This window comes from Saccopteryx bilineata, chromosome 7 (genome assembly GCF_036850765.1).
Source record: "Saccopteryx bilineata isolate mSacBil1 chromosome 7, mSacBil1_pri_phased_curated, whole genome shotgun sequence".
Lineage (NCBI taxonomy): Eukaryota > Metazoa > Chordata > Mammalia > Chiroptera > Emballonuridae > Saccopteryx > Saccopteryx bilineata.
The window spans coordinates 14309444-14331167 of NC_089496.1; the positions used below are offsets into that span (position 1 = coordinate 14309444).

General features: G+C 38.7%; 1 protein-coding gene across 1 annotated transcript in view; it reads right to left on the reverse strand.

The window, feature by feature from the left end:
- Positions 1-6213: 6213 nt before the first annotated feature.
- Positions 6214-21724, reverse strand: part of RELN (reelin) — a 673979-nt gene continuing 658468 nt past the window's right edge. Inside the window, exons 62-64 of the mRNA XM_066238313.1 lie at positions 18623-18820; positions 17528-17626; positions 6214-7318 (exon numbers count right to left, since the gene is read on the reverse strand). Of these exons, the coding sequence (XP_066094410.1) occupies positions 7222-7318; positions 17528-17626; positions 18623-18820 (394 nt within the window). The 3' untranslated portion in view covers positions 6214-7221. The remainder of the gene's footprint in view (positions 7319-17527; positions 17627-18622; positions 18821-21724) is intronic.

Genomic DNA, 21724 nt, shown 5'->3' on the forward strand with positions numbered 1-21724 from the left:
TGGGCAGGGCCCTGGTTGAGTGCAAGTGTGTCTTAGGGAGAGAGGCCCAAAGATAGCTCACCTCCTTTGCTATTGCTGGAATATAAATATTCTGTTACAGTTAGGAAATTAAGAGGCAGACCAAAGAATCAACTTCAAATCCCCTGAAATATTAATGTGAAAGAAATTACATGAGAATTAGGAGTGATTAGGTTTCTTCATTAGCCTCTAAGGGAATTTAGTTTCTGTTAAGATGATTTGGCAGAGGCATTCAAAAGTGCCTAATGTCACAATATGTCTGCGTCCCACAGATGGGAACATTAGGAATTCTGGTAATAACTTTGGTGTAAGTTAATTTACTGTCTCTAGATTTACTGAGGTAATATTTCTTACACACACTTCTCTGCCTTTGCATTATTCACATATATATCCACAGATTATTCTATCAGTACCCTTTTTATAAAAAGTTATGTTTTCCAGACTTAACTTCTTTGTCCCTGCTGTGTGGGCATGATTTCTGGAGTGTGGGCTCAGACACTGGAATGAGGTAATAAGACCACTAGGGAGCGCCAGCCTTATCTATTGTCATTCCATGGTCTCTGTGTCTATAAGACAGCATCAAGTTCCACCCATGCTGGGTTTTATAAAAAATATAAAAATTCATTTATAATAGGCACCCCACGGGCTAAGTGGAAGATGCAGCAATAATGACAAGACCTTCTCACCTCTGAACTGGAATTCTTTCCATAACCACTGACTTGTTTTTCCTGCACAATAACATGTTGTTATTTTTTATATTTACTACTGTATGTTGTGTGTGAAGCCGTTACTCTGGAAAAGTACAATTCTTGCCAGACAATTCAAAATTATTCTTCAGTTGTCGTCCCAGATCTATCTATTAATTCTAGTCTCCTAGCTTTTTTTTCTTAACTTACTCAAACCACACTTCACACATTGGCCAGAATGGACTTATCTGAAGTTCATCTACTTAAAGATCCCCAACAGCCTGGATTTTGTTAGTAGGAGGGACTACTCCCCGACCGTCACTCCTGACTCCCACTCCCCCTGTGCATTGCTCAGGGCTGCTTCCCCAAACCACCTCCTCAAACTCAAATGGCCTGTGACTCCACCAAGGAGCTAAGCTAGTTCCTGCCCTTGTGTTTCTGCACAAAGCCCGCATTTCCCCACTGAGTCCACAGTGGCAGGACCAGCCTGCATTCCCACCAACAGTGCATGAGGGTTCCCTTTTCTTCACATTTTGGCCAACACTTTGAGATAGTAAACAACTCTCCCGTGATTTCACCTTTCACATGGAGACTAACCAGTGGGAAGCTTGTACTCTGAATCACCTTTTCTATCGGTTGTGTATGCTCCGAAGGCAATGTTCTTTTGCTCTAATTATCTGGGGACCAGGTACCAGACAAGTAGAAACAATTCCCAAATCCCAGAGTCTGCAGAAATGGTTCAAACCAGCCAATCCTCAACCTGCTTACCCTGTCTTGCCTTTCCTTTCCTGTGAAGACCACAATAAAGGCTCATGCCCCTGCTCACAGACCCTGGTGCTCCCCAAGTCAACCTTGCCTAGTGTGGCACCCCCCTCTTAGTAACTGTCTCTTCAGTTGCCACCATCTCTTGTTGGTCTCACCAGACCTGGATAATAACAAATCTATATTTTAAAACAAGATTGTTCCATTATAAACCAATAGTGAAACACCAATTATGTTCAGATTCTGATTTCTGCCACCATGGTTAGGTATGAAGTTGTTAAATGCTGTTCCCATGATTAGTGAGGTTTAATACTTTCAAATCTTTAATCATTGTAGTTTTTTCTGCTGTAGATTTTAATTCCTATCCTGTGCCCACTAAAAAATTAGGTTATTATCTTTTGTTACCTATTTTTATCAGAGTCTAGTCCTTTATTGATTATATATTGTGGCTTTTTCTCCCATTTTTGTTTTTTTTTTTAAACTTTATGGTCTCCTCTGTTTTGCAGAAGTGTTAGGCATTAACCCAATGAAACTCTAGGTCAATCATTTTTTATGGTATATGTTTTGTATCATGTTTAAGAAATTCTTCTTTCCCAGGATCCCATAATGATATCTTCTTCTAAGAGTTGTCAAGTTTACTTCTGCCATTTATGGCTTTCCTTCACCTGGAATTTATTTTTGTGTAATGATGTCCAGGGGTCTAGATTTGTGTTTGTTTTTTCAATCTTAAGAGTGATTATCTTAGTATCATTCATTAGCCAGTCCATTCTTTCTTCATTTATTACAAATAAAGCTACTTTGAGAAAAAAAGGTTGATTGGAAACTATTTGTATAAGCAGAGTGACTTGGCTGTTTCATTATAAAATTCCTCAAATTTTAGTAATTATAGGTATTTTTTTCAAGAAAGGAATCTTCAGTGTTGTCTGGATGATATAAGCCCAGTTCTAGCATTCTGGGAGTTGAAAGGGAAGACTGCGTGGTAGGGACAAAGGCGTCTCACCCCTCAGCGGGCTGTCTTCTGCTTATTACCCGTTAAAAAATATGAGATGAATCCCAGTCCTTTGCTGCCTGAAATCTCTGGGTCTTCTTTAACCTCTCTGATTCAAATTACCTAGAACATAAACCTCCAGTCTCTTATCCAGATGGGAAGGACGGTTTCCTGTTGGGAGAAGGATGAAGAAAGTCTCATTGTTCTCTATTCTGAATTTTAAGCAATGCCTACATTTTCATCCTCTCTCCCATTACTGAATCTTTTCTGTGTGTTTTGTGATCCAAATCATCTCTGTAGACAGTTGGGTTAAGCTTTTTATTGTCGGTTTAGTCCATTTACTTTTAATTTTCCAAAACTTTATCTTTTTATCTACTTGTCTCCATCCTCTATTTCCTTTGTTCTTCTGGCTTTATATGATTAAAAATTTTCTAATCATTATTTTTTATATTGGTCTTTAGTCTATTTCCTCTTTTATCCTCTATTATTTTTTTCTATTTGGTTATTAATTATATTTAGAAATGCTATTTTTAAAATATATTGATCTTATATCCAGCAACCTCATCAAACTCTCTTGTTAGTTTCATGCTTTTAGTTTTAGAGTTCTTGAAGCTTTCCATCAAGATAAACTTATCAACTGCTTTATCTCCTTTTCCAAATCTTACACTTTAATTTCTTCTTCTTGTTTTATTGCATTGGCCACAGCCTCTAGTAGTACTTAAGCCTTGCTCTCATACATGAAGCTTTCCTTCATTTAGCCTTCCCTTCTTACTCCTACTTCCATGTAGAGCAGAATATTCTCTTTTCTGTGCCCATGAGATCCAGAATACACTTATATTGCAGTATCTTTTTTTATTACACTGTATGGTATTTGTTGGTATTTCTGAGTTCCTGAGTAGACTATAAAATGAGGAAGGAAACCATGTTTCATTCACTGTAGTATCTCAAATATTGTAGTATGGTGGTAAATATTTAAAAAATGCTAATCAAAAGAATATTTATTAATAAATGAGGCACTTCCCCAGCTATAAGTTTATTTGTGTGATTATTGAATATCTCCTTCCTTCACTAACCTGAACTTCCTTAGGGAACTGCTGCTTCCCTTCTGGGTGTTTGGTACATGGTTTCTCTTATCTTCTAGTTGATGGATGAATGCATAAACAAGTGGACTACTGTGGGCTGGAGTAGAAAAAATCCTCTGAAATAAAAGCGACTTCTGTCACAGTTAAGTGTTTAAAAAGCTACTGTCCTCCACGGGGTGTATTCTTCCTTCAACAGATGATTCATTCTTGTAGATATATTTAGCCTCAGCATTAGTATTGTTAAAAATATTGTGACAATTGCTGAAACCTCACGATTAAAATTTTTTCATGTTTTTTTAATACTGAAATAATTTATTAATAATTTAGAAAAAAATTAATATTGTTCCTCACAACATACAACAAAGTAAATTTCAGAGTAAGTTCTTATACTAGGCCCTGGCTGGATAGCTCAGTTGGTTAAGAGTGCCATCCTGAAATGACAAGGTTGTGGACTTGATCTCTGGTCAGGGCACACATGGGAAGTGATCAAAGAATGCACGACTGAGTGGAACAACAAATTAATGCTTCCCTTCCTCATCCCTCTCTAAAAGTCAATAAAAATTAAGCCTTGGACAGATACTTTGGTTGGCTGGAGCATCGTCCCAGAGCATGGAGGTTGCCGGTTTGATTCCCCAGTCATCAGGGCACATATAGGAGCAGCTCAGTGTTCCTGTTTCTCTCTCTCTCAAAAGCTTTTTTTATAACTTAGACTAAAGCAAAATATAGAGTAATATTTATATAATGTGAGATGCAGCAAGTCTTTTTAAACAACAAAAGTTTTAAAAAATACCCATAAAATAGATGCACACGAATGCACTGCATGTCTGGGTACCATATGCCAACTAATAAACAAATTTGAAAAACAAATTTTACTTAAAATGTACCCCGCCTCAAATAAATTGTGCAACCTTTTAATGGAAATTAAAAAAACAACACATTTGTGTTAAGAGTGGCAACTGCCTTATAAAGAAAGTTACTAAAGTTATTAACTACAGAAAGACAATACAAACTGCTGCCAAAAATATCAACTGGCAAACATTGAAATAATAAGTAGGTACATGTTTTAAATCATTTCCTGTAATTTTCTTTTAACTCTGGAACATAAGGAAGAGAGCGCCAGTGACAAACTTAGTGGGAGAATTTGCCAAGTAACATATATATGTTCTTTCTTCAGTGAAAGGTGGAATACATGTGACATTGAATACATTTAAGATTAGATACTGAGTGAGTACAGTCTTCCTTAAAATAGAAAAAAGAGACACCTTTGTAGAAACTATAGAAACCTCTGCTACCACTAATCTTTGTCTACCTTAGCAAGGTAAGTTAGTTGAAACAAGAATACAGTATTTGAAGCCCTACTCTGTGTCTTCAAATTAAATAAGCCAATTAAATGTAAGTCCCCACCTACACTATTACGGCTTTGACAGAGGGACTGGTGGAAAGTTCAGTTCTGTTCTGATGGGAGGAGGGCGGGTGGAGGGGAGGAGCACTGTGAAATGTCTCAGCCCAGTCAGCAGCAGCAGGGAGGTCTATGGCACACACGAGTTACTTGGAAAGATGAGGTGCTGGAAAAAGTCAACCCCTGTAACAATGAGAAAATGAACCCCAAATGCTGCTAAATGGTGGACCAACAACAGGCAATTTGTGAACCAATAAAGGGGAAATGACAACTGAGATAAAATAGTTATAAATGTTTTCAGGTCAAATATTGCAACAAATTATAAAGTATATTGTATGTTAGATTAGGCAGAATAAAAAAGGTGGCCTTGTATGTACAAGGCAGTGATTCACAATGGATTTGATACTAGGCTCAAAAAAAAAGTTTAAACTTCTCAGAGAGGTCATCCTTTATCATTTTTCTATTCAATGAGAAACACTACCGCCATTTATTGCTCTATTACCTAGATATATTTTTTAATCCTTTGGAAAATCAACAAATTCAACAGTATCAACATACTTTTTAATTTTTAGATGCTGAAACCATCAGGGAAACCATCTCAATCTCTATTTTTACCCTCAACACGTAGGATAGCACCTTGCACAGTAAGCACTCAACAAATATTTGCTGAATGAAAGAATGCATAAATGCTTATGATGAGCCAGGCACTGTGCTAGCAGCAAACAGAATTCTCAGGAGTAAACTACTGACTTTTCTTAGCATGATCACAGAGTGACTAATAGAAAAAGCTGAATAAGAGAAAAATGGCTAAATTAAAAGTGTGGCTTTATAATTGCTATTCTCTATGATGAAACAAAACACCAGTAAATATATTTGACATTGTTCTTTGCAAACCTGGCCAGGCTTACAAACCTTATACAAAATTTAATTAGGGCTGAGGAAACAGACAGCAGGCTGACCACTGTTGGCAGCAGGGAGGGCGGTGGCAAGGAGTGATGGAGGAATGGGACAAAAGAAAAAAGAGAAAACATTTCATGGATAGAGACAATAGGATGGTGACTGCTGGGGCCCGGGGTAGAGGAGAGGTGGAGGAGGGTAAGGGGGATAAATGGGGGTGGACAGAGACTTGACTTGGGGGGGTGACCACATAATGCAGTGTACAGATGATGTGTTATAGAATTGTGCACCTGAAACCTGTATAATTTTGTTAACCAGTGTCACCCCAATAAATTCAATAAAAAGGAAAGAAAGCCTGAATAATGACAAATGAGCTTCAAATGGCTTTTGGACATAATTTTTATTTAAGCATGGGCTTTAGTTTGGTTCACCCTAGAGTGCAACCTTTAGTTAAGTTAATAAAGAGTTCAGGGCTACAGGTTCATTATAATGTTGCTGGTGTTGGTACAACTTGATTGGAAGGTGTGACTATGACCCGCAGGGAAAAGAATTCACAAAGAGAACACAATGAAACACCCACTGTTTTACAAAGCACTCTGTTACCACAGACACAAGATGGCAGTTACTGTTAGCAAATCAGCCACAAAACACTTAAAAAAATCTTTAGACAAGGAAATGGGAATTCCTTTGTGGGAGATAGGGTTTTCAAACACAATTTTTAAAGTAGAAAATATTTCAAAATCAAGCATTTTTCTTATCCACAAAACAATGCTAAACCAACATACATTTTAAGGAGTATATTAAAGGAGAAACAGTATCTTTACAGCTATCTTCTTGATTAGGTATTTCCATGAATTTTCTGCAGAATATAAGTAGCCGAAATTCAGCAGCAAAATATTGCAACATAACAAGTAAATACAATGTCGATGTGTTATACTATAGAAGAGAATACATAATAGTACACACAATGATAATTTAATCATATAAAACATGACACATAGCTGAAATACAGTCCACTTAAATAGCTTTGTGACCATGTTAAATATTGTAGTAAATGCCATTTTAAACATAAAATCTCTTAAATTTTTGTGCTTAAAAGTTTTTTTTCTGTTAAATTATTTATTTTCAATACTGCTACTGTAACTGATATTACAACAGATCACAATTTTCACGGACACATCAACATGAAGACATTTACTTATGAGAAAATAAGTCACTTATCATTAGTTCACAGTGTGGGAAAGTGGTGTACACTCAGTCTTGAGAAGGGCTTTCACTTAATCACCAAGTCCTTCACAGAAGTTTCCTGATATCAGATGCAGTGAGAGATTTAAAAGAATGAAAAGCAACACATCACAAGTTGGAAGGAAAAATAAATGTTTTGATTCTTCATGGGTATCGTCTAAGTGACCTTCGTCTTCTGTTGTAGAAGTGCCTGAGCCCATGTTGTCGTGAAAAATTCATCATGTAATTTTGTTTGCGGGTGCTGTTAAAATCAGACGGGACAGAGGCAGAGAGAGAAGGAGAAAGAGCATGTAAGTCCAATCACTGAAAGTACTATCTATCCCAGGGGTCCCCAAACTGTTTACACAGGGGCCAGTTCACTGTCCCTCAGACCGTTGGAGGGCCGGACTAAAAAAAAAACTATGAACAAATCCCTGTGCACACTGCACATATCTTATTTTAAAGTAAAAAAAAAAAAAAAAAGGGAACAAACACAATATTTAAAATAAACAACAAGTAAATTTAAATCAACAAACTGGCCAGTATTTCAGTGGGAACTATGCTTCTCTCACTGACCACCAATGAAAGAGGTGCCCCTTCTGGAAGTGCAGTGGGGGCCGGATAAATGGCCTCAGGGGGCCGCATGTGGCCCGCGGGCTGTAGTTTGGGACCCCTGATCTAGTCTAAGTCCCAAGTAACCCTGATATTGATTTGAAAGTTTTCAAGTTAATAGGTCATGATGACATTACTACCCTGGGACAGAATAACTGAAGGTTGACACCTGTATTCACTGCTTTCGGCTTTAAAGAAATCTGCTATTCATGAGTGAGTCCAAAGCAGAAACAAATGACAGATTTTCTTGACTCATAGCAAAAGTTGGACTGAAACTGTTTTGGGATTTTTCATTTTACTCTGGAACCTTTTCTGAGAACATTTCCTTGGGTGAGTTTCACTTGACAGAGAGTGTTTGGTGTTTACCCATGACCTAGTTTCATTAGATTTTAACAAGTAGGAAGCATAATTTGATTCCTTTAGCAAACAGTTTCATTTAAAAGTTAAAAGCAAACTCAGACATAGAAAAAACAAGCTCGTTGGTGGAATCAGCCTGACACTTCTATTAGTTGGGAGGCAAACGAGGAAGTGTTTCCCCCTGAGTGTTGGGTTCCACTTGTTCCCTCAAACAATAAGCAGCTGGGGTCATATTCTATAAACATGCCGCTATGAAAGAGATACTCCTCTGAAAAAGTATCACAAGGAATTCAGAAAGTGTAATTGAATAAATAATTTTATGTTTGTGTATATATATTTCCCCCATGTATGTATACTGCTCACAAAAACTATGGGATATTTTATTGCTTCATATTTATTTTTAAATATTCCCTAATTTTTGTGAGCAGTATACTTATACATGTTCACACATATATGCTATATGTAAAGCTCATAAAAATTTTGGGAGTGTGTGGGAAATTGTACAACCCTAGTAGAGACAGCTGTTTTGGTATGGAAACTATGCGATGTCGCTGAAAATAATCATATCCCTTCACACGCTGACCTGAGTTACAGTGTATCTATTGTGGCATCAACCTGTGGTTTTTAGTTGTGAGCCTATCAATATTCTCCAAATTCACCAAGTCTCTTGAATACTGTCTGGCCCCAAAGTCTCTTCCTCCTTATTTTCATGGAAACATAACCTGCATCCAGAGTGGGATAATGTCATGTGAATGTGATTCTACCTGGAAGGTCATTATGGCATGAACTTGAGTTTGGATAAAGAGGAGGCTAAGGGTAATTTTTCACCAAGCAGCGTATTCTTCTGGGTTATCAATGATCAATATACCAGGCAAGGTATGAAATGATACTGTTTTACCTAGTATATCATACTAAGTATTATGCTAGGTATATTATACTAATACTTGTAACATACAGAAACCATTAAAATGAAGATTTTTTTAGTTGTTTGTTTACTAGAAAAGGAAGTTTATAATAAAGTGTCTCAAAGGAAATAAATGAAGTGAATGTGATTACAAACTTTTTAACCAAAATGCAGTAGCATCCGTGCTGAAAGCCATACTGAGAGATAGACATCACACTGGCGTGTATTTTGTAAAACAAAATGAAGTGCTAATAAGTTTCTACTCTGGATTTCTATATATAAAAATGCTAGAAACTATAGAATGGAAGCTAAGAAAACACTAAAGCTGCTGGGGAGAAAAACATACAAAAACCAGGTTTGTCTTCGAGTAGTTTTACTGCCCGCTTCCTCCCCAATATAACAAACAGTATTACCCATATCAACAGAGCGGGTTAGTCTCAATGCCACCGTTGAAGAAGGAAGTGCATCTTCCCATTATTTATTATCTGCTATAAAGACTAACCGTTGCTTACGTAAAGTTTAGTTATAAAAAAGGACAATGATCCATGTGTTGAACTAATCAAGTATCAGGACAAAGAATCCTACTAACTCTTTAGTCCCAAAATCCTGGGAGGGAGGGGTTCCCAGCTGTCCTCCTGGCAGCACCTGGGTCTCCTCTGGTTCTTGCCCCGAGCTATTGTAGTGGCCCCTAAACTAGCCTCCTCATTCTCTCCCCTTACAAAACAGCACTGAAAGAGGCCATGAAATACTAAGAATCATTGAATGTGTAATTGTGTGTGTGTGTGTGCGCGCGCGTGTGTGTGTGTCCGTGTGTGTATGTTTTTTGGACTGGCAAATGTTTTAACAATTTGTAATAATGCCAAGTTTGCAAGGGAGCTGGGGAGCAGGTGGCCATTGGTCCAATCTTTCTGGAATGCTGAAATGCTGCTTGGCCAGACCTTCCAAATGCCTTTTTCTTTTTAAATATTAGAAAAAATTTCAATTACAGTTGACATTCAATATTATATTAGTTTCAGGTATACAGAATAGTGGTTAGACATAACTTATGAAGTGTCCCCTCCAAAAAAGTCTAGTACCTACCTGGCACCACACAGTTATTACAATGTTATTGACTGTATTCCCTGTGCTGTACGTTACATCCCCATGACTAACTTTCCATACAAGTTTCAATAAACTTTCCCGCAAATCTGGCTTTACCTTGTTAAAAAGGCATTCATGATCCTCTTTGTGGATCACATTTAAGCCCATTTAAGCCAGATATTTCAAGTCCTCTACACATTGAATTTTATTCTGTTTTCCAAGTCTTTCTTCCACTATACCCCTAAACAGACAGCTCTATCCAAACTCACCCTGAACACCTCCCATCTGCTCATTAGCCAACCCTCCACATTGCTTCCTAAATTTATATTAATACTTACTGATCAAGTATTACCTGTTATTTATTGCTCACTCTCTCCAGAAGTGATTCTCACCCTCTACTTTTAGCCCTCATGGCGCTCACTTTCTGCTTTTGAATGGAGACTATTTGTGTTCAGATCTTGGCTCCCATGACTAAACTTACATTGGCGTGGCAGCCTGTACCCCCACCCCTCACCATAGCCCTCAGTCTCCTGCCTCACCAGTGGGTGGTCAAGACATGTTTGTTGACCTTTTGATGACTTACTGATTGGATTCCTGTTGTAAATCATTACTCTTTAACTATAAAGAATAATTGCAAAGTTAAAGCAATGAAAATTATTCTGTTGAAAACATGTTTTAAGATATAAGGTATTCAAAAAGAATTTAAAATAGTTAAAATATCTTACATGAAAAAAGATAAACTCAGAACACAAGATATATATAGTTATTTCAATGGAACAAAGGAACATTTAAACAAAAATTGACGTGCATGTTTAATAGCTTTAAAACAACTTCTCCATATAACTACATATTATGGACTGATTTAAATTCTCCATTTTTATATGTGAGAAAATAAATATTAACAGGTTTTAGATCTTTAATGCCTTGCTTATCGTTCCAGCATGGAAGCTTATATCTAATTTAGGGACATTCTGAGTTACTGGGCACTATTTTAATTTTAAATAAATTCATGTATCAGTAGCATATCTTTGGATTCCTGCAGATGTTAATATGCAGATAGCATTCACTATAGATGTTTGCAATAGGTGCCTGGTGTTGATATAGTCACATTAAAGATTGCCACATTTCAAAGCATCCTTGAGACTGACTAGTAATTTTGTATGTAAGACATAAATACCTTTGGAGTAAGTTCAGTTGAAATCTAATGAAGCAGTTTTTCCAGTTCATAAGCTTTTAAAAATTAAGCACCATGACAAGCTGTACTAAAATGCTGTCTGCTTCTAGGACCACTAATAAACTGACAGTTATTAAACAGTTTATTGTGGATTTAAAACTGTCTAACTTACATGACTGGGCATTAGGGAAATTTTAAATAAATTTAAAGATCTCATTTATTTTTTGTGTGGAGCAGATTTGTGAGCCTGTTTTTGTTAATGATACACATAGAGGTATAGCTATTGATAACCTTGTAACCAAAATAATACTAGGTGTGATTGAATTTTAAAGATTTCTTTCTGCAATTATAGGGAAAGTAATTTTTATTATAATTCCAATGAAAGCAGATAATATTCATTTCAAGGCATATTAACTATGTTACTTGACATGAATTTGCTTTGGCCGTGGACAGAACTAGGTCCATTTTAAAATTCTCCCATTATAGGTAAGTCACTGAAAGATGGGAGAATGAACATCAATGACTTCTTAGAAATGCTAACTTAAATTCTCATTATTACTTAAGAAGTTTAGGGACTGAGGTGGTGTATGAAACTATAAAACGCTTCCCTATTGCTGCTTAGGAAATATGGATATTGCAAGATCTGTCATGAACTAGCGACTCTGTGCTCTTTTGAACTGTTATTCTTCACTGGAGCCACTATCTTAGGTAATTCATTATTATGGCAATTAATTTTTAATAGATTCTAAAAGAAATGGGAAAGATAGAATCTTAGGAGACATAATTTGAGCTCATAGAAATTTAGGCATTTTTACTGATCAGTAACTAATTTATTTATCATCAAAACATATGATAAATAAATACTGCTTTATATAAATGCAGAAATAAGAATCCAGTGGCCTATCATGTTGTTCAGCTGCATGTTCATAAGTGTGGGCTCAGACAGGTCACAAATGTTGATGATTTCATGTTTTCTTTGTGAAATGAGACTCATATCTGTACCTCAAGAGTTGTAAGGATGAAATGAAAACTTGTAGCATAATGGGCTACAGGTAGTTTAATGAATGATAACATTTTACCTTCTTCCCTAATATCTCCATTAGGGGGACTAACAGAAATATGTTAAAAAAGGCCAATCTTACCTAAGAAAAACCTAGAACTTACACATATTGTGAATAAATCCGCTCCCTTTTGCCAATTCATTTATTAATTTAGAATAGGATTGAGAAATAAGGCATCCTCACACATCAGCAGCCCAATCCATCTTTTAAAAGACAACAGACATTTAATCAGACTGCTAGCTTTTCCCACACGGTTCTGTTTCCACTTTCCCCTGGTAACAAATGGATAAACTGTGACCATTTCAAGAGCACTTCATACAGTCCTGGGCACAGAGTCAAGCTGTTTCCCAATGAAGGAGTGCTGACTAGCACGCTGGTCTATGCTGTTGTGTCCAATATTGTATACTCTTGAGAATTACCACAACTAATAATTCTCAAAGTAGGTCTCAAGGGGTCTTGTATATCTCAGTATCATATGTAACTCTGGTTTTTTTCCAACTGCAAAGGTCTTTAATAAAACTTCTCAGTTAACGTAGGTACAGTGATGAAACTTAGTAAATAGTACCGCAGAATTAGTAAGAGGACTTACCTTACTCTAGTAGAAAACCAGTGACAGCAAATAATGAAATATAACACAAGTTAAAAAATGCCTTTCAATGCATGCAGCACTGTGATTAGTCATAAAACTCTGATCAGGTTTAGGCGCAATATAGGATTTTTCATCTCTTTTGAAAATAAAAATTAAAGATGTTATTCCTTATTCTTCTATACCTAATATATACATATATTTAACTTTTCTATGTAATGCAACATGCAATATCGCTCATAACCGTATGTCAAGGTACATGTAGCTATAGGACTACATTTGGCATAAATGTTGCATACAAAGTATAAATATGAAAGTACTGGCTTAATAACTACCATTAATTTTATTATTTGATTTTTAAATTATTTATATTTTAGAAAATGCTTATTCCTGAATATATTAAGGAATGGGCTTTTAAAAATGTAGAAGTCCTCTATGTCAGATAAGTCAAATTTAATAAAGGATAAATATGTTTTGCAACAAATGTAATACGCTCATCTCCATAAATCATTTGTGCCAAAAATGCGACAGTATCTTGATAATGAACGGCATAAAGGGATGGTCACGATGGAATACGTATTATTAAAACTGGATGAATGCATTTAAGACCATAGTTAGCAACATACTGGTTTTCAATTTTCATTAAATGTGGTAATAATTTACTTTTCCATAAATCAATTCACACAGGCTCACTCTTTACTGAGCAATTAGCTTTCAAGGTACACATGCAAAAATTGGCCCCTCTCTTATACAATGACAGCTGTGACTCAGACACGTACACAGGAAATGTGATGTGTGAATGAAATGCAGTTTGGTGAGGGAGATTCTTAGGATAGAAGCATGAGTGTCCAACCAAAAAAATAATTAAGACAAAGAATGCTCTTTTATCCTAAGAAGAATCCCACCAGCATGGATCTTGTGAGGGATCTGCCCAAATGTATTCACAAACATTTACTGAAAAACAAATGTTCTACACTAGCAAGTGAATTCAGAGGAGTCAGGTTTCTGACACTTGATTGTCAATGATTGTGTTACGCTACATCATTCAGGTTTACGGAGTGAGGAATTTTTATAAGCTATGAGGCTGGAAAAGAGTGATCCGTCATCTCGGTTCATCTGTTCTGTCAGATTAGCAGGGGCTAATCCTCACGAAGTGCAGGTTTTACTGAGAAACATCAGAGTGAGAAAATTACACTCTTACTCTAGCAACAAGCATAAGTGACTTTGCTTGTTAAATGCTGAATGGCGGTTTTTATCTCTACGGTGGAGGCTTGTCATTCTGTGTATCCATATTTATGAAACTCAAATCCTTCCACAGGGAGTATTTTAAAATTAAACCATTAAAGTAAAAACATATGCATCTTATTAATTTAGGATGAATTCCTAAACCTTGAAATACTTTTAAAAGTGCTGAATTTGTTCTCATCAAATCCATCTATCTTCCTGGTTAATACGGGCAGTACTGTGGTTAAGTTCAAGATACCATGCATGACCAGCTTCTTTTCTCTCGGGGTTTTTAGCATGTGTCCTCACTGCATGTGCACGAGAAAACGATGGCAGTGAAGCTAGATTAAGGCCAGTCTTCACTCAGGAAAGGAAATACATTCAAAAGTGTTGACCTCAAACCATTAGTTGCAAAAACATATTGGCAGTGTTCAATTAGGTGGGGCTTGTATCTCTTCAGATAGGGACCTCCGTCTCCTCCTCTCCCCCCACACTGGAGGAGTTAACATTACTAGTTTATATAACGAAATGATATTATACAAACGTATAGTGAAGAGAGAGGATGTTCTAAATTCATACAAATTTCTGGGAGTATTCTACCCTTCTTTTTCTTACACATCGATGGTAGCAGAGTTCTAATTCGTAATATTTGTGAGTCATCACATGAACCTTGGCGAGCTCCCTTGTGCCTCATTTGGTTGGAAGACATGCTGGAAAAATTATTATATTTTATTTTTCTGAATTCTCTGAAACTTTTACATTTTAAGCTCATAAAAATCAATGAGTTGAAGTAATTATTTTGTGTGGCTACCAACAGCACATTCATTAGTGAAAGCCTCAAGACTTTTTGTGACTCTTCTGAAGAGAAATGCTTTGAAAAGGCCCAGTGGCACAAATAGTTCACTCCTAAGGCAAGAGCAAAGCATCAAAAACATATTTCTAAAAATATATATTCTTTGTATTGTGTTTTTTTAAACAACTCATTTTTTGAACTCAGCTTCTTGAAGTATTTCTCTCCAAAAGATGATAAAAAATAAAGTCCTTTAATTTTAATAAATATTTAAATTGTCATTAAAGAGATAATATTTGCTTTTAAAATTATATGTATATGTGTAGTATGTAAATAAAATGATATGGTGATATGTATAAAGGTATAATATTAAATGATTCCTGAAAGAAGATGCTGACTGGAACTCCAACCCTCAAAAGTGCGTGTGTGTAAAGGTGGTTTATCACTTGACAGGTTTTGGTGCCCTGAGTGTCTGAGACGGTCATGCAGAACAAGGGCACAGGTGCCTGGTAAGTTACCATTCTTCCAAGTATTAAAGTCTGGAGCTGGGATAAAAGTCTTTACAAATACAGATTATTGCTCCAGAAAAATAGCAGAAGCAATAGGTGTAATCAATGTGATAGATTTCACATAACCTGAACTTGATCCTTGTAATAATACCACAATGCTGGCGGCTGCTTATAAAAATGAATACGGACACCAGGTGCTGCAGAAGGTTTCCTTGGGGGTTGTGTGGTGGAGCTGGTGTGCTGAGTGTCTCTGGACAGCAGGTCAACAGGGAGCCGAGAACAGAGTTCTGCTTCTACGTCATGAGGGTTTCTTTCATACCAGGGGACACATTTGCACTTCTGACCTTACTCACTCTTTAACTGTAGTGGGGGGTGGTGATTATATACTCTGAAATCCAAAATAGGTAACTGCAATTGCTCGGCTGGGTGGCAGGAGAAGAAATATCTACTCCAACATATGATATATTAGAATTGTTATGCTATCTAAGGGCAGTATTAGCATCCTGCCTTCTTTGGAGGATTGTTAAGTTTCCATAGGAGTTGGTTATGCTTTGTCAGGCACAGGAAGCCACTCTAGTGTAGATTGTCTTAGCAAGAAACTTGAAAGTTATATAGTGGTTATTGACTGTGTTTGATTCTCAACCTATTAGAATCACGTTTTTAAAAAAGACTGCTTTGGAATTAAAATCAAATTCTGCGTAGGGATGAGCCTGGGCACTGGGGTGCTGTGGATGCTTCCAAAGCCCTGGAGGAATTCTGACGTTCAGTCAGATCGTAGGGATGAGCCTGGGCACTGGGGTGCTGTGGATGCTTCCAAAGCCCCGCAGGGATTCTGACGTTCAGTCAGATCGTAGGGATGAGCCTGGGCACTGGGGTGCTGTGAATGCTTCCAAAGCCCCGCAGGGATTCTGACATTCAGTCAGACTGAGCGGTACTGCTCCGGAGAAAGCAGCCAGGGCCGAGTGGCTCTAGCAATGGGTTCTGGTCTATTTGGACACCTCTTTCTGGTCTTACTATATATGTTTTCACTTCAGAAACCAGGTTATCTATTCTCCTGGATTAATGTAGTTTGAGGAAATTAACATCGAAGTAAAACTTCAGCCTCATACGTTGATTCAAATGAGTTTGGACTGTTATTTTAAACTTCAACTTTGTCTTGTAGAGGCAGAGCCCAGCAAGTTGTCCAAAGCAGCAGAGCGCACAGTGGGGGGCTTGTGTAGGGACTGGGTTATTCTCGGGTTTGGGGTTGACATGGATGCCATGCAAGCAGGTGCCTCAGTGAAAACTAAGACAAAGGCTAACCAAGACTGAAAAATTCAGCTCATGGCTATGATCGAAAGAAAACAAATCTGGTAGTTTTCCTACCAATTAATTATTTAAATTTGCTTTCAAAATGACTGAAATCAGCCAAGGGACTGATTTCATTTTTGGTTTGGTAAACAGAATGAACATTTGAACCTATCTACCGAGAAGATTCGCCTCTCCTTGCCAACCACTTGGAGCCATCGGTCCGAACCCGTCGAGACATAAGCACTCCAGTTCTACAGGGACTAGATTGTTAGAGAAAAAGCAGGTCATCTCTCTTAGAACAGTCAACCCGGCTCAGTGAGTGGGGCCAACCTTATTACACGGGAGAAACCAAAGGGGAACACCCTTCACTTGTCAGGTGCTGGGACTGGTCAGAGGGACTTGGAAACCATAAATTCTTTGTTCCAGTAGAAACAGTGTCATTAAATGCATGAAATGCCTCAGGCATCTGGGGTTGAGACAGGTGTTTGCAATTGGGCACCTTAACTAGTAATATTTTGCAGATCAACCAATACAGATCATTTCCTTTTTCGGGAGGTCATCTCATTTTATAAGGCAGCCCAGATCTATGAAGACATCATTTTCCATTTCTCTGGAGACTTTCGTTTGATTCAATTTAACTAATATCGTCAAATTCTTCTATAAAGCTCTTGCTTACTTAGTGTTTGCAGGTACATTAAGTCACTTTCGGGGCTTTATTATTTCATGTTGACTTGAATTACAGATTGCAGTTGCCGAAGAGCATACGCCAAAATCCTGTGGGCGGCTCTTCAGGAACAGCCTTTTGGAATTAAGGAGCATGCCATACCAAAGGAATCTCAAACCTTCCTAACACGAATGTGGGATGCTATGTATCAGATACTCACAGGACGACCTCCACGTGGTCCAAAGCCCATTGATCATGACCTGTTCCATTGTGGCGTGGTTGCCACCAGCGCAATAAAACCCCTTTCATCCGCGCTTCCCTGGGTCACAGATAGAAGGACAAAGAGGTTATACAATAGAAAACAGAGGACTTTCTGGTATGTGACTTCCAGACTTCAAGTATAATAGGCTAATCTAACTCAACCGTACTTTGAATATGGGATTCAGACTTGCTTAGGTCACAGTACTCTCCTGAGCAACATTAAATTCTGTTGAGTACTCCAGGACTTGTAATATTGTATGTCTCTTTCCCTTACTCCCCTTGCTACACTAGTACTGGGAAGAGCAACATATTCAAGCAACAAGCATGACTATGCCTTCTGTGCGCTGGGCACTGTGTCAGAAGCAAAAGCGACAAAGTAGAATATCAAAACGGGGCCCTGCCTGGTTGGCTCAGTGGTAGAGCACAGGCCTGGCATGCAGGAGTCCCGGGTTCGATTCCCGGCCAGGGCACACAGGAGAAGCGTCCATCTGCTTCTCCATCCCTCTCCCTCTCCTTCCTCTCTGTCTCTCTCTTTCCCTCCTGCATCCGAGGCTCCACTGGAGCAAAGATAGCCCAGGCGCTGAGGATGGCTCTGTGGCCCCTGCCTCAGGTGCTAGAATGGCTCTGGAGGCAACAGAGCAACACCCCAGATGGGCAGAGCATCGCCCCCTGGTGGGCATGCCGGGTGGATCCCGGTCGGGCGCATGCGGGAGTCTGTCTGACTGCCTCCCCGTTTCCAGCTTCAGAAAAATGCAAAAAAAAAAAGAATATCAAAACTGTTGTTTCCTAAATGACTAGAAATACCAGTTAGAGAAAGAAATATATGCAAAAAGCACCACTGTTATTCTCCATTCCCTCTTGCCCTATTCCTTGCTTCAATTTTTGCTTGTTGTTCTCGTAGGAAAGAGAAACACAACTTTGGAGTTGGGTTAATCTTGGTTCTGACATCATTCATGTTTGTGGTATTGGTCCTTTAACTTCACCCAACTTCTAGCTCAAACCCTGATTCTCAGGAACCCTGTGTGAGACAAGGCCTTGCGTCCAGGCCACTCACAGGGGGACGTTGTACGACACTCGCCGGGCCTGGGCGAAGTCCTTGGGCTGGTGCTGTGCGATGACGTGCCAGGCCAGGCCGTTGTTGACGCTGTACTGCAGCAGCACGGCCTTGTCCACCGTGTTTGGGCTGCTCAGGTCACTGTTGCAGCTGTCTGTCTGCGCCATGCTCCCAATTTGCAAAACAAACATGATTTTGCTGAAAAAACACAAGGGAAATCATCTTCAAACAAGAGATGGGAAGTAGTGAAGGAGTTACACTTTTGTTCTTAAAGTCTATAATTCCCTAGTTCATAATATAGTGAAAATAGAAGCATCCAGTCCTGTGACTGAAGCACATTAGTAGTAAAATTTGTTTATATTGGCCCTGGTTGGTTGGTTCAGGAGAGCATCGGCCTGGCGTGCGGGAGTCCCGGATTTGATTCCCGGCCAGGGCACACAGGAGAAGCGCCTATCTGCTTCTCCCTCCCTCCCTCTCTCCTTCCTCTCTGTCTCTCTCTTCCCCTCCCGCACCCAAGGCTCCATTGGAGCAAAGTTGGCCCGGGCGCTGAGGATGGCTCTGTGGCCCCTGCCTCAGGCACTAGAATGGCTCTGATTGCGGCAGAGCGATGCCCCAGATGGGCAGAGCATCGCCCCCTGGTGGGCGTGCCAGGTGGATCCCGGTCAGGTGCATGCGGGAGTCTGTCTGCCTCCCCATTTCCAACTTCAGAAAAATACAAAAAAAAATGTTTATATTATCTTTTACAGCATACATATAAAAATAACCTTGAAAAGGCTGGTTTTCTACACAAAGAAAACAATTCTGACTCTCAAAGATCTGTTCTCTTTTTTGTGATGTTAGAAGTCTTGTTAGAATATTTTACCTGAAATACCCTCCATTCTATGGGCCAAACGGGCAGCTGAGGACACGCAGAGGACCAGAAACAAAACCACAATATTTACACTACATACTTTCTTACAAACAGCTCCAAGCTGAACAGCAGCTACTCAAGGATAAATCGTCATGTCTGTTTAGGAAAAGATGTCTGGAGATCACAGCGGAGGGAAAACTGAGTGAGATACACAGGTCTGGACCACGCCTGCTGTTTCTTGACGTGTCCTTGCGTTTTCCACAGGCGTCCTTGCCCACAGAAGACACAGCATTTAAAAACAGGAGACATATCCTCAGTGATTAACAGAATGATCCCAATCAGGGTAGGTGAGCAAATAAAGCACTAGGCTTAAAACTGGTTAAGTGCGTAAATTAATTTAAAGCAAAGTTCCCTGTACAACATGGTGTGTAACTGTAGACTAAGCAGCTAGTTGTAGCTCTAATGGGGTCATCGAGGAAAACAGCAGGTTGTCTCTAGATTAAGTACATCTATTTGGTAGCAAAAAAATGGGATGGTGGACATAACTTTTGGCATTTCCATGGTTACCATACAGGAATTAATTTTATTATATTTTGATTGTTTATCATATTCAAAGTTTCTAAACCTGTCTTTCTGCTTCTGAAAATGTATTACTTTTATTTTCTAAAGTGAAAAACCTCAAGAAAACATCCACATTCTTAGAAACAGAGGCAGGGTCACAGGGAACAGAAGAGCAGCTGTCAGAAGGAAGGGGGATGAGGGGATGGGATCAGAGAAGGTAAAGGGATTATTCAAAATAATATATACATAACATGCAGACACTGATAACAGGGTAGCAATAGCTAGAGAGACAAGGGGGGAAGAGGTCAGGGGAGGGGAAGAAAGGGGGAGCATATGGGGAGAAGAGACTGCACGGGGCATGGGGGTACCATGCAGCGTGTGGAGGGTGTTATATTGAGTGGGACACTTGAAACCATGTCACACAATAAATTAAAAATTAAAATTAAAAAGGGTCTTGGCTGGTTGACTCAATGGTTAGAGCATTGGCCTTGTATGTGGACATCCTGAGTTTGATCCCCTGGATCAGGGCACACATGAGAAGCAGCCATCTGCTTCTCTTCTCCTCCCTCTCCCCTTTCTCTCTCTCTTCCCCTCTTGCAGCCAGTGGCATCAGCCCCAGGCACTGAGGATAGCTCAGTTGGTCCGAGCATTCACCCTGGGCAGTGAGAATAGCTCAGTTGGTCCAAGCATCGACCCCAGATGGGTGTTGCCAGGTGGATCCTGGTTGGGGTACATGAGAGAATCTATCTCCCCTCCTTTCACTTCAAAATTAAACAAAATAAATAAAGTTTAACAATAGTGAAACTAAAAAAAAAAAAAAAGGTAAACATCGACACTCTTATTAACCAATTATCTTATTCTCAAATATACTCATAGCTAGCTACAAACTCTTTTCAGTATTCAGGTAATATTCTAGTCCAGTACGTGGCAACCTTTAAGGAGCCTTCTAATCTCTTTGTGAATTACACAGACAAATAGCTGTGTTTACACTGGCTAAGGTGGCAGAGCTGGAGGGGCCAGGTGGGGAGGAAATCCCACCCTGCTTGGGTCTCTTTCTCTATCACTTCCCTAGTTGATTTGCAGTCTCTGCCCACTTCATTCTGCATTAATATGCAGCTCCCACAGCACCTGTAAAGTTCTCATCCATCCATCCATGCTCTATGTCTACTTATTATAACTACATATGCTAAATACAGATATACCATATTTCCCCATGTATAAGACACTCCCATGTATAAGATACACCTTAATTTTGGGGCCCAAAATTTGAAAAAAAATGTATTACATAAAGTTACTGAACTCAAGTTTCACTCATCATAAAATTCATACAACTCCTCATCACTGTCAAAACTCCCATCCATTAGCTTGTCCTCATCTATGTCTGACGATGAATCCCCGTCTTCAACAATGAATGCAAAAACAAGCATGAAAAAGCGGGAAATGCAAGTAAAAAAAAAACCACAACCACTGTATAAGACGCACTCAGTTTATAGACCCCAAATATTTTGAAAAAAGTGCATCTTATACCCAGGGAAATACGGTACGTTTGTGTGACCGCACATTGCTGGCTTCACATCTACATCTACATTCATATCCTTGCAAATGGTCAACATTAAATTATCAAGTTAGATTACCCATTGCCTACTTTTTACTTATTACCTATTTTTGCAACTCTATCGAGATATAATTGA